This window comes from Thunnus albacares, chromosome 9 (genome assembly GCF_914725855.1).
Source record: "Thunnus albacares chromosome 9, fThuAlb1.1, whole genome shotgun sequence".
NCBI classification, from domain to species: domain Eukaryota; kingdom Metazoa; phylum Chordata; class Actinopteri; order Scombriformes; family Scombridae; genus Thunnus; species Thunnus albacares.
Window position 1 is genome coordinate 14,480,765 of NC_058114.1, and position 14,102 is coordinate 14,494,866.

A 14,102-nucleotide genomic window follows, 5' to 3' on the forward strand; every position below is an offset into this window, starting at 1 on the left:
TTCCTTGGTTTCTCTAAAAGTGTTTTCCCCGATACAACCCTTTTTGGCTTTTCTTTATTTAATTTATCCTTTTGTGTTGTGATTATGGTGTTGTGTTTGTGCGTTTTCCTTTTGTTTCAGTTCTGTTTCTGAACTTATTTTTCCGTTAAAAATGTTTGTCTTTTTGTGGTTAATTTGTTTGTGGGATTTGTGTTTCTTTTTCAAAAATGATGCTGCTTCTTGAGTCTCGGAGTGCATATGCAAATGCCGAATGAAATAATAAGTGTGTATACAGCCAGTGTTCCTGTCATCTTGTTTATAGCGATCCATTACTGAAAAAATTAGACCTGATTGGGCCTGATTGAGTTCCATGGCGCTTTCAGGCAGCCATTAAGGGATGCCATTTACAGTGCCGTGTGGATCAATAACAATATAATGACTTCGACATCACATTTGCTGTTGCTTAGCGGGTGCTCAAAGATACTTTTATTTTCAAATGGTGGCAGCTAGATGTGATTGGTTTTGTTTAGTGACTGCTGTTTGTGTTCCCTTGCAGTCATGACACTCAATCAAATTATAATTTATTATTCAACAGCCCCTTCCCTTTTCTTGTACACACACACGCAAAGAGTAGAATTGATTTTCAGGTTGACGAGACTAAAGTAATCAAGATTGTCAAACTGGACTACAACAAGAAACACAGTCATTTGTTTTTTGAAGCATTTATGCTGTAGTACCACAACAGTAATCAGTTGGAAATCAATGCAATCAGCCTTCAATGATTTATGCACCAACTAGCTTTGTACCAGCTTTTCATTATCTCTTAAAATTTCCCACCTAAATGTTAGAATCCGTTTGCACACCAGATTTTCCCAGGCATATTCAACTGAATCACATCTACATTGAATCTCATGTCACTTGCTGTAGTGAGCTTGCCTGTAAAAAGTAATAAGTACTAGTCTTATGAATACATAAGGTACATTTTTACATGGTTAGGGATATCACATCATTTGTATGTGTACCTGTGAAAGTGCACTGATCTCCTAGGAATTAGACTAACTCTGAAGTGTCTCAAAGTCAGATTGAAAAGTAGTAAATATGGGGTTTTTTTGTTTGTTTGTTTTTCCCAGCAGCGCCCTACACCAAATTCACTTTTAATCAAAGTCTAATTGCTGTTGGCCACTTCGGAGCCCGAACGTATGTTACTGAAGCACTCCTTGACAGTTAACATTACAAGTATGCTCAAGCTAGCAAGAGATTTTGAACAAGGGATTATCTCTAGCCCATTTGTGGGTAATTCTTGAGACTTTTGACGTGCCAAAAGTAAATATGAGCCATTCTAAACCCCCACATATCAGCAGGACAAATTCCCTGAATGCTGAATATAGTTGATATATCTTGGGTCCCGGTCTACCATATGCCCACCATTTCTTTCCGTTGCACCAGCCACATCACTTGTCCTTAAGGCAAGTCATTAGACAAATATAATCATTGATTAATATATATCCCTTCTGATCTAGTAGTTATCCCAGACACAAATGAGGGTTTCAATTTCAACACCTTTTTGCACCAATCAACCGTTAAAAGACATCAGTTGAGCCTGTAAATGCTGACATTCAATAATCTGTCATTGCTGCCCTCCACATAATAGTGTCCACAAAACTTGGCACAATCCCACTCAAAGAAACCGAGAATATTGAAAACCTGACATTGTCTACATTCAGTCTTCACAACGAATTCTAATTTCTAAGAATAACACTGATGCAGAAAGACTGTGCTGTTATGTACGCATGTGCATGTGTGCCCTCCTACAATGATATCTGCCTGGTTTTGAATGTGCTTGCATGTCCTGCTATGCATTTGTGTGTAACGTTGGGAAAGAAAGCTAGATTACACCTTATGTTCTCACTGGCCAAAGCAAAATCCTGCCATCTCTATTAGATGTTTGTCTCAAGGAAGTTAATCACCACCCCCTCAAAAAAAACATGTTGTAATTAGATGTGCATTTATCTTTTCATACAAAACACAAGTTAATCACCTCTTATTTTAATGCACATATATGAGTGAACTCCTTTTTCCAATCCGACTGATAATATTCACTGAAGGGATCACAACGAGGGGACATACTTGCAGTACTATTTGGCTGTTTGTCATCTACCTGTAACAATAGAAAAAAGTGATATGCTCTGAAAATCTCCTCAATCCACTGCTTGCTATTATCAGATACCCCTACCATGATTCCTGTCAGTTTCTTTAGGTAATAATTTCCATTTTGATGAGCCACCCATAGTGACTGTTTAGCATTGGCGCAGCCAAGGTATGTTAATACAGGCCAACCCCTGCAGCTTATATGTAAATGTTGTAGGCCTCAACCAGCAAGTGTGACTAAAGGATCTCCATACTGCGCCTGTGTCCTCAGGCAGCAAGAGGGTGTAATCTCAGCTTCAAGGTGACACTAAAGGCTGCACATTATTTTGGCTTCCCCCTTCATTTTGGGGCAGCAAAAACTGCCTCACCAAAATGGCCGATAATGTCCACCTTCTGACCTCTGTTTTTTGGCACAAATCCCTCCACAACACCACCCACTATTAGAGTTAGTGCAGTACTCTGGCGTTCTCTCTCGACTGCTTTTCACCTCGTCCACTGTAAGGCTTTTTGTCTTTCTCTCCACATTGGGGCTTGAAACAAGATTACTTGTTGTTAGTAGTCCAAATGAAAGGTATATGTTCGTTTTATTTTTTCTCAATTCCAAATGGGCCGGCTGGGCTCCTGGTCTCTGTGAATGAGGAGCCTGTCCATGCAATTGGGATTCTTTATTTTCTTTGTTCCACTCGCACAACATCTAAAGGGTAGGATAGCATAGGGTGCTAGACACACACACACACACACAGCTTCTGAGAGCTTATCAGACCAATCATTTCTTACAAGCCTGTGTCTAGCTAATCATAGTGTAGTGACTCATTTGCATGTAAGTGACATTTAGACACACAATTACATTGTTCCCCAAAGTGTCCACTGCGTTTCAAGATTTATCATTTTCTTTCCCAAGACATAGTGTAATATGCTGTAGTATCAACTGACCTTGAGCTCTTGATCTTCTGTTGTAACCAAAGACCAAATTTATTTATGTCAGACACTGTGCATGCTGTTGACAGGTAGACCCCTCCACCACCACCACCTTTCTATTGTCCTTGTTTTCTAATTGTAGTTGTAGTCTACCACTCATTATAGAGTGCCCTAATGCCATGGAGCATTTAAGCAAGGCAGTTACTAACAATGCCTCAGTGATTGGTATATTTCGAATTCCACTGACTGCTCTCGCTGCTTTACCATTTAACTAGGGTTTCATAACAGAATATTTTCTAAATTATGGTTGGCTGCCCGATGAAGTGGCTGGTAAAATAGGCAGTCTTACAGCAACAGCCTAATGATACCACCATTTATCAGGTGGCTGATGTTACTTCCACTGTTGCCCCGACAGTGCACTGTAGGTAGCCAAAGGTGAACAGAGACATCTTCCTGTGGGGAAACCTCATTCACTCAGCCACTACAGCTCCCGGTCCATTGGCTGACCTGAGCCCCTGGGAGAGAAGAGCACCATCAGACACAATTTGATTGGACGTTTCCCCTAAAAATACAGACCCTGTTCGCCCTATTCAGTTTTTTTCATTCTTTTGGATCAGAGGCTAAATTCAAGCAGAGACAAATCATAGCTGAAAAACATCTAATAGTATTGATGCATACCTCTTTGTTGAACACAGCTGCACTCTGGTACTGTCTATGCTGTTCGGACTTAGTTCTTTTTGTGGATTTGTTCAGTTTGATTTGTTTTCTTTCATTTGATTTCGTGCGTGTGTGTCTGGAACAATGCTATATTTGGGAATGAATGGCATGCTTGGATGGGCTTGGGTGACATTTTTGGATTGTATTGGTTCTCTGGTGTCTGCCCAAGTGGATGGGGGCGCACCTGTACATGTCACTCATGCCATAGCCACACCCATGCATGTCCTTGTGAGGAATGGGCTGCCCTTTCACTTTTATTGTTTAGTTAGGCATTTTTTACAAATTTGAATGCAGATACATATTTTCTGTCCCCATATGATGGACTTTTTTGCCTTTTTTTTCCAATTCAACATGTTTTTTGGAATACCTCCCATTTGGACTTCATGACTATGCAATAATACCTGTCATGATGAGACAAAGCATGATATCTCAACCAAAAGGTCAAGCAACCCATTGTTAAATTCCATTTTTCCTACAGTTAGGGCAGAACAGATTATTTCGTAAGTTTCATGACAGATTTTTTTTTTTTTTTTTAAGAGCCGTGTTTGCTTCTAATGGAAGCATTTTTCCATATCGTAATTTATAGTATCGTAATTTGGCAGTTTTTAAGGACAGCATATTTAAATCTGCTATTGACCATTTTTCATGGTACATTCTCACAGTGTGTGATTTTGTGTACTACAAAAGAGCATTTCCTCAAAGGTCAGCGATTAACTTCTTGCCTTCAAGGTCAGGTCATGTATTGCCCAAGGTAGACATTAACAGTGACGTACAGGACAGAGGGGATGTATGTAGTAGTTCATGGAGTAGTTCAGAGGAGGACAAAGCAAAAGCCTAACAGTGGCTGTAGAAGGTCTCCATCTATATTAGATTCAATCTATAACTGACTATTCATGTTTTATTAGTCTTTTTATGTGTAAAGCAGAATGCAGTTTCTAGTGCTGAATATGAAAAGGCTGGTAAAAGCCAATAATGGTAGATGTGCTTCACAATTTGGATTTGGCACAAAGTGCCAGCTTACTTTTAACAACTAACAAGCCTACAGACTAAATGTCATCATAATGTATGTACATGTTAGTGCTCATTTCAGTGCTCAGGTCAGTACATGTCAGTGTCCAGGTAAAAATTCCGTCAGAGTGTGTGCAGTTGATATTTGTGCCCTTAGTTTGTTGGAAAAAGTCAAACTGTCCCATGCAACGATCATATGAATCCCATTTGGATCGACACGGTGTATTTTGGAATGCTACCTATCCTTGATGCCCCTCTCAGTCTCCCCCCAACCCCGATTCTACCCCCCTCAGTCCCCACCCACTCCACACACACACCTCACATCTGCACACCCTAAGACTTCCCAAGTTACATTTGCATTTTTGGTGCAATGTTTAAGGTGGGGAGGAGGGAAGGTGTAGTTAATTCTTGCTTTTAAGCCCCAGTGTGTGAGACCTCCAAACCCACTTTGAGCCATGGTCTTTCTTTTGTTTTGGTTTAGAATCACAGTCTCCTTATTCTATCCCCCACTTATGCCCTCCTCCTCCTTCCCTTTCTCCAACAACCCCCAACCCTCCCCTTCCCCTTTGCGTACTGTACAGTATGTCTGCGTGCCCATCCGTCACTGTGTGTCTGCCCGTCTACCTCTGTCTGTCTTATTGTCTGCTGTCTTGCTGCTTGAGTCTGTTTTGTTCTGCCTTGTGTCTTGTCTCTTGTCCCTGTCTTTCCTGTCTTGTCTATCTGTCTGTCTCTCAGTCAGCTCTTCCATTTAGTTCATCATTTTTTACTTCTACATCTGCACAACTATCCTTCTCTCTCTTTGAACTTCTTTGCATCCCAATAAACATTTTGACATTGGAATAGATGTAGATACTGTTTAAAACTACTGTTTAAAATACAGTGATGCATGAAGTATGGACCTTTAGTTATCCATAGCTGTTCCCTGTATTCATTTTCATGAATTCAATTCAATTTTTTTAAAATAAGTTAAAGTTTTGATAATTACTTTTTCATTTTCTACAAGAGGGTTTTCCCTGGCTCAAAACAAGGTGGTACCTAACCATTGGGCATGTAAAAAGATGTTTCTCCCATGATTATGTATTTTGGATGTTTGGTGTTCAACCGAACAGCAATAAGGGTATCTCTCTAACTCAGCTTATCTTGGGTGGTCAAAACAAATACTTTAGTCAGTCCCCTTAGATTAATATAGGCAAGGGAAACCCTGCATTATATAATCTCGTAAAAACTTTGTGCTCATTTGGGTAAGCATTGAATTTGGCCACCTTGTGTCATTATCTGTCAAGTGCTTGCTGGGATGCCTCTCATGAACACAAAGTGTTTTTGCTAACTCATACTCTTTCACTCTCTAACTCTGCATACTGTACACACGCACAGTCTTGCCTACACCAACGCAAAAATATATACATCCATGTATATACACCTACACGCACATGCAAGTAAAAAGTACCTTTCACATCCTCTGCGTCTTAGGATCATTATCAACCTCCTTCCACTCAAATTTCAACTCCTATCCATGAGTTTTGAGGTTCTCCCTGTCTCCCTGTCTTAGCTCTCATTCTGCCCTTATTCATCTACCTCTCTCTTTCTTTTTCCCTCTATCTCTCTCTTGTTCTCTGGATTTCTACTCCCTGTTGATCCAGTTCTGTTTCTTGACTCCAACACTCTGTGATAGTAGACTCTCTAGCTACAACTACTATAATTCTTTTTCTATGTATTTCTAGGCACACACCTTGTTCCTCTATACTTATTTTGTGTTAACTGGGACTGCGATGTGACAATGTGCCACCATCACATTTTGTCACATTAGCTGGAGAAAAAAAGTTTACACAGCATTGAAGCGGGTTACCCCCCCTTTACCCTCCTCCAAACCTTCCCCTCTCTTTTTCTTCCTCTGTCACTTTTTGCTCCTCTGTTCCCTTTCTTTCTATCCTTTCCTCAGATGCTCTATCCTTTATCTTGTATTTCTTCTTTCCTCTCCAATCGTCTTTTGTCTGGGCATGCTAGCGACCCTTCAGTTATATTCCTCTATGCATTTTATCTCAATTTTATATCTGATTTTGTTATCATTTACTCCTTAATTTACCTCGGTCTATTTATGCATGCTGTCTGTGAAACTGATAGCTGCATCTATCAATGGAACCGTGTCAGATCTTAATAAGGCTTTGTCCAGTGGATCTACCCTAAACCACAAAAATCTGATTAAAGTTTCTCATCTTTAAGATATCTAGGCAGTAGAGACAGGTAACAAGTGCAAATATATGCTAGAATGCATTTAGAGACCTTGTAGAAATGGTCAATAGCCCAGTAACCCTACACTTCCTGTGCTATGGGAGAAGCCTATAATGGCCTGCTTCCTGTTTGGCATGAGTGCCTGAGAGGACAGGAAGTTCCAGGTTGCCATGTTGGCCTTATGTGATAGCATTATCACATGGCCTTTTCTACACACCTTCATAGTTCGGGATTAGGTTATGCTGTAGTTGGATATACCTCAGCAGTTCAGTTCCAAAGATGAGAAACTCGTAATAGATTTTTGTGTCTTTAATTGTGCTGTGATGGGTCAAATATTGGTCAATGGAACCTTGTTGCTATGAATCGTTGCTTTATTGTTAATCTATATTGTTGTTGAAGCAGTTCTGTTAGTTTAGTTCCTTCTCATTATTTGTATATTTTTATGTTTTGAAAAGTCTACTTTTATTTTGTGTTTCAGTTCACATTTACCATGTTGAACCTTTTGTGTTAAGTATTTCCTTGAGAAGGGTCCATTTTCATCGGCCTCTCTTGTTACCTCTCTTTCTCCTTTTTTTGACTCCCTTGCCCTCTTTTGTCATCCTCTCCCCCTCCTCATGCCTTCTCCCAGTCCGGCGGGTGCCTCCTCGCTTCTCCATTCCACCAATGAGTCAAGAAATTATGCCTGGTGGCAGTGTGAACATAACGTGTGTGGCAGTGGGGTCCCCCATGCCTTACGTCAAGTGGATGCTGAATTCGGAGGACTTAACACCGGAGGATGAGATGCCAGTGGGTAGGAATGTTCTTGAACTGAGCAGTGTCCGTGAGTCAGCCAACTACACCTGCGTGGCCATGAGCAGCCTTGGCATCATTGAAGCTGTGGCACAGATCACTGTCAAATGTAAGAGATAACTATGCTCATCAAGAAGGGTACTTATGAGGAAGATTATCAGCAGCTAAGTTTTGCATGTACAACTTGTAGAGAAATTTGCTTTCACGTTGTGAATTGGATTAATGTTCTTGTAGCATTGTGAATGAATGACAAAGTTTTCCCTTTTTTTAGCACTCACTTAAGTCACTGTCATAATAAAATGACTGCCTCTTCTTTCCCTCCTGTCTCCTGTCAACATAACAGCTCTCCCCAAGCCTCCAGGTACCCCTATGGTTACTGAAACCACCGCCACCAGTGTGACCATCACCTGGGACTCAGGAAACCCAGACCCAGTGACTTACTATATCATCCAGTATCGAGCCAAGTCCCCAGAAAGCAAGTATGAGACAGTGGATGATATCACCACTACACGTTACAGCATTGGTGGCCTCTACCCCAACACAGAGTATGAAATCAGAGTCTCAGCTGTCAACACAATCGGTCAGGGTCCTCCCAGTGAGCCAGTAGAAACCCGGACTGGTGAACAAGCCCCTGCTAGTCCACCACGAAACATCCAGGCCCAGATTATTTCCCAAAACACCATGATGGTGCGCTGGGAAGAGCCCGAAGAGCCCAATGGGCAGATCAAGGGCTACCGTGTCTATTACACAATGGACGACTACCAGCCCATGAGCCTATGGCAGATCCATAATGTCCAGGACAGCATAATCACTACTATCCAGAGCCTGGTTCCCCAAGAGACCTATACCATCAAAGTCCTTGCATTCACCTCTGTGGGTGATGGACCCTTCTCAGAGCCTATCCATGTCAAAGTGCTGCAAGGAGGTAAGGATATGACAATTGATTTGTCAGCTTGGTTACTGGTGTTGAAACTTTACAGAAATTATTTTATTCCACTGGTTTTGTACTCTAAAGTTGAATTCCATGTCAAATTTCATGTACAATTGACACCTCTTTGATGTTGAAATATTGCAGAAAGCAAGTTGTTTAGTAAGTTTAAAATAAGTTTTACATAAATTTGGTGAATGTTACATCTGCTTCCTAGCCTTCTACTTAAGGAGAAGACTTAGATAAGCAATGAGGAACATCTTCAGCTGTTTTTGTGCATCAGTAGCATATTTCTGAAACTTTAAACAGATTGCGCCTGCTGCCAAAGACAGTCTTCTTCCCTGCTGTGCAACTATCACCCGCACATCGGCAGCCTGAGCAAACAATGACAAAAGTCTATTTGATCATGGCAATCTGAAAAAGACCAGCCAAATTTGAGAAAGAACCAACATCTGAGGCTAAGCAAAATTATTCTATTACTGCACATCCAACTTCAGGGACCTTGCAAAAAGTAGAGCACAATTGTATCTTTTGGAGTACAAAAGCTTGCCGCTGGGACATAATCTTTTGTGCTCCACTTAGATCTATTCCTTTCAATTTCAATAATCCCCAGTAATTTTACTCATTCTAAAGACTTGTTTTTTTCCCAATTGTAAATAGATGGTGCCCCTCATAAGTGTATATTCATTTCAATGTTTCCACGTAGTTAATGTCCATTAACATATCCTGCTATAATGTCCCCTGTTGTATCTTTCAGTTCCTGGTCAGCCATCCAAATTTCAGGTTGGTGCTGTATCTGACACCAGCATTGAACTAACCTGGGAACCTGCCTATGAAAAAGAGGGAATTATAAGTTATGAACTTCGCTACAGGGAGGGAAGTCTTGGCACCCAGGTAAGAATTTCAGTATCGGTTGGATTACTTGCCTTTTGCTCTGAGAGGTTAGGCAGCAGTTCTTCGTGATCCAATATTACATTTCTGTACGACCAATTTAAACCAGTATCAACGATAATGTTTGTCTCCATCAACAGATGAAGAAAACATTTGGACCCACATCTTCATATGTTGTGGAAGGTCTCCGCCCAAACACAGAGTACCACTTCTCCCTGGCAGCCATCTCTAACAAAGGCATTGGAGCCTTCACCAATGACATATTGCAGAAGACCTTGCAAGCCAGTATGTAGCCCTTTTTTTCAGTGTTCTTTTTGTGGGTTGGCTAACAATCGGATTTTCCCCAGTGAAGCAGTTCAGTTATCTAACTAACTAAACTAAAGTGAATTCTAATAAGATCGTGTACTTTTTCCTTTTGTCTTGAGCTTGTAAACTTTATTTTCTCTGACGTTAACTACATCATTACCTTTGAACTATGACTGTGTTTTTCTCAGACATAATCAGGGTTCAAAGTTGATTCAGAAATAATGCACTTCATAACAGACTCTCTTGTGTGTGTTGTTGATTTCTTGCTAAAATGTGTGGGTTAATATTTTTATATTTGATTGACTTTGATTTTGTTTACCTAAATGCAATTGTGAATGCCATTTTCTACCATATGCAAAGTCACATTTACATAGTTTGCTTTGTCAAGACTTAAAGAGCAACTAGTAGGTTGGAGACTCCAGTGATCTTATTTGTGGGAAAATAAAGTAGAGATAGAATTTTAGGAAGAAAAAAACAACTATATATACACTATAATGACATCTGGACTCATTTTTGTTTGGCCGTTTTCATATCATCCTCAAAATGAGATATTGTATGTGATGTCACACAAGGGAGAGTGGTCAAGCTAAGTCCAATTTAACAATAAGAAATATTGATGGGGTTGAAAATATATATTCATGTGAATATGACAGACCACAACCTTATGATTTTGAGCCTGCTATAGCTGTCTAAAGGACCGGGAACAAACAAAGACTAGGAGAAATAATTGGCATCGGCAAGATATCGAGTGGTGGTGTGAGAACCAGTGAGGAACTGGGCAGGTGTCTTGGTGAGTGACCAGTGTTAGATAATGACACATAATGCTTTAATCCTCCTGTCTGAAATGAGCACCGCACACAACCATGCTTTTTCTTACAGTTGCAGCATTGAAATTCACCTGCACAAGAAGCACCCAAGCACGCAAAGTAGCACTATTACTTTTCCAGTTAGGAAAATGGACTTGAATGGATAGGCTGGAATTTCTGCAACCTGCATAAACACAATAAATCACCCTGACAAAGAATTGGTAAAATGCAAATTAAAACTAGTGAAAAAAAATGCAGACTCACTAAATAACAACTGCTAAGACTGACCAATACCTAGTTCTGCACAGCGCACTGTAGCAGGGACAGGGAGACCAACTCCCTTGTGTGACATATTCTGAGGCTTTGTCAAAAAAAAAACCCAAAAAAATGTTTTTCAGGGTATTGCTCAAAATGCCTAAGTTTTCCTCTGAAGTTCTGCCTTTATGTTTTGTAAAACTAACAAAATCATTAACTTTTCTCATGATAATTTCTGTGCTACACAATCTATAAATGCAGTAAGAAATTCAGCCTGCATGTTGCTCTTTAAGGTTGAATTTATTTAAGGTTGGAATTAGGCTACAAAAAGCTACAGCCAAATTTTAGTGTGAGTGTTTTACAACCATTTAATTTTAGAATTATCTCATATTCTAACTTGGCTCTGGTGCCAAATATGTATGAGTGTACCCAAAACTGTCAAACAAATCAAGTCTATGTGGACTGACAATTGTGGCGGTTCTTTTATTTCCCTTTCACTTTTGTTCATATTTGCTTTTCCTTTGTCAACAGCAAGTGCACTTTATTCCACGTGACACAAAAAATGTCAGTTCTCCTCTGAAACTGCCAAGGCTCTCTTATGAACTGTATTAATATTGGGAATGAGGAATTTCGGGTTGAGTTTAGTCATCAAAGAAAAAAATCAGCATTCACTAAGTACTCACATGCCCGCTCCCTGAACTTATTCCAGTATATAAGTACTGTACTTATTATTTTATTTTACAGATGACAAGAACAGAACTGAATTATTTAAACCAGACAGCTGAAATTAACAGGGGTGATATCATAGCTCACTGCAGTGCAAGCTGTAGAAAAAGAAAACACATGCGGCTTATCCAATCAAATATCCAATAGTAGGTAAAGGACTGTTGGGATGACAGGGTATGAAATGCATGTCTTTTGGATTTACATAGCACACAAAGATTAACAATGATGTTGTGTATTAATGTTTAATACATTAATGGTAAAAACCTTGAAATTGTAGCTGGATTTACAGGATTACAGATGGATCTGGGGTAGTCATTGTGGATCCTGGTGGTACAGAATATAGAAAATCTCAGACAAAAATTCAGATATACATTTATTGTCAAAATGGTTACCTTTGTTGTTAATAAACTGGCTGTTACCTTTAGTGAGGGTTGAACTAGAGAACATTTACCGGTACATAGGAGAGCCATGGCGTGGGAGTAGACTTCTTTTAACACATTTTCTGTTTCTACCAGTGCAACTTGTTGGCTGTACCCCCACATCTGGTCTGTGGGGACTTTGGAACAACCACTTCACAGTTCCTTTTGTTATTGCTGGGCAGCAGAGCTACACTGACAGTGCAGTGTCACTGAGGAGAGCACCAGTTGCATGCAACACTCACTCCTGTCGACTGTGGGTGCTGTTGAGAACCTTTCACTGCACCGTTGATCTTTGATCAGTCCAGGCATGAAAATGCTTTATGTTCATCCAGTCCCATTTCTGTCTTGGCGTCTTTTGAGTGTCTGTGCGCATCTTCACCTGTCGATGTGTGTTTGTGATTTCCTTACTTCTGTTTTTGAATTTGCTCTTGACCGGTAAACCGCAAGCTGATTGGATTGGATACACTCCTGTCTTCCTCTTACATCACCCTATTCCAACTCTGTTTCTCTCTTTGCCACTTGTTCCCTGTGCAATGGAACAAAAGCTCTCCTTGGAATGGCTTGACATCACCTTGCTCACTTTGTGTCCTCTTCCTTTTTTGTTGAGTCTTTTGAAAAAGTTTTGAGTTAGATCTTTTATTTATTTATTAATTTCTATTACTTTCTGGGTTATCCGAAAGAATATTGGTTTGACATCACTCCAAACACTAGCTTGCTGCTATTTTCGTCTTTCTGCTGGGTTCGTGCATGAACCCAAGTCCACCACAGCCAGCCACAAACAACTTCAGCGCAGCAAGCAGAGTAGCACATACAGACAGCATTGTCATACCCTTGTCCACCGAGCAAATATGGGTGTGAATAAGTCTAAATAATGGCTTTTCTCAAGTGTCTGCTTGAGACAAGGGACTCTTCCTATCAACTGCCTCATCCATACAATTACAGTGGATAGAAAGGATAACCACTGGTTGATAATGGCATCGCCATAGACTTTTGATTCTGCTGTCCAGGAAATGAGTGTCAATTCATGTTTGAAGTGGTAATCAATTTTTGAAATATTGTGTCCCGCTTCAGTGCTCATTTCCATGTCAAGATTATCAAATATTTTTTGGATTGTCATTTTAATGTTAACAGCCATCTTTACCTTTCCTATCCATTCTATTTCTATGGTTTCACCTTTGGCCTCATGTTTGTGGTCTCTGCCAGGCAATATGTTTTTTTTTTATGTTTTTATTGGGAGTCCCTGCTCAAGCAGTTGTGAGACATATCCATTGGTTCCCTCACTGCTTAGGTCAGTAAAATCAGACTAAGTCAGTCAAAACAAAAGATTTCCCACAACACAACAAAATAAATAACTAGATCTTTTGGATGCTTTAAGGTAAGTGATTGTGTGGTTTAGGGGATTCAGTCTGCCATAACCTTTCTCAAAGTCCTGTCATGGGCATCTACCTATTCATCCAATTAACCCTTTTTGTTTTGTTTTTTTGGGTTTTTTTTGTGAAACACCAAATGAGAATTGGAAGGATAGAATGAGCAGTCTTTATACATGACACGGTTAAATATTAAACTGACATGTCTGCAGGTTGGCTGCTTTTACAGTTCAGGAATAGCATCATTTCCATGCATCTAAGCCTGTGAAGAGCCATGTGACATATATAGCTTGCATTAAGTGCCTTCACAGTGCAGTGTAACATAGACAGTTTAAACTGTCAGCCTTTTGGGAAAACCAGCAAAGCTTATTGTATTAACAATGAGTATATAGGCCACACATGAACATGTAAGTGCACCTTAGCACAGAGGCCTCAATTTTAAGATCAGTAAATTGGCACAATTATTGGATATATACCCATTGCGTTGCTTTTGTGCAGTATCACACAAACAGGAACAAAATATTCCATTGTGCCAGACTCCTGAGTACTGTACTATTGCTATGGGTGTGGCACAAACACTGAGAAATGCCCCACACATATAAAATAGTCTCACACC

At 40.0% G+C, this 14,102-nt stretch overlaps 1 protein-coding gene across 9 annotated transcripts in view; it reads left to right on the forward strand.

The window, feature by feature from the left end:
• The window catches only part of ptprsa (protein tyrosine phosphatase receptor type Sa), a 256,970-nt gene that overhangs the window by 173,001 nt on the left and 69,867 nt on the right, over positions 1-14,102 (forward strand). For all 9 annotated transcript variants that reach the window (XM_044362157.1, XM_044362156.1, XM_044362162.1 and 6 more), the window contains 4 exons: positions 7,628-7,897; positions 8,132-8,713; positions 9,474-9,610; positions 9,748-9,892. In XM_044362157.1, the coding sequence (XP_044218092.1) occupies positions 7,628-7,897; positions 8,132-8,713; positions 9,474-9,610; positions 9,748-9,892 (1,134 nt within the window). The remainder of the gene's footprint in view (positions 1-7,627; positions 7,898-8,131; positions 8,714-9,473; positions 9,611-9,747; positions 9,893-14,102) is intronic.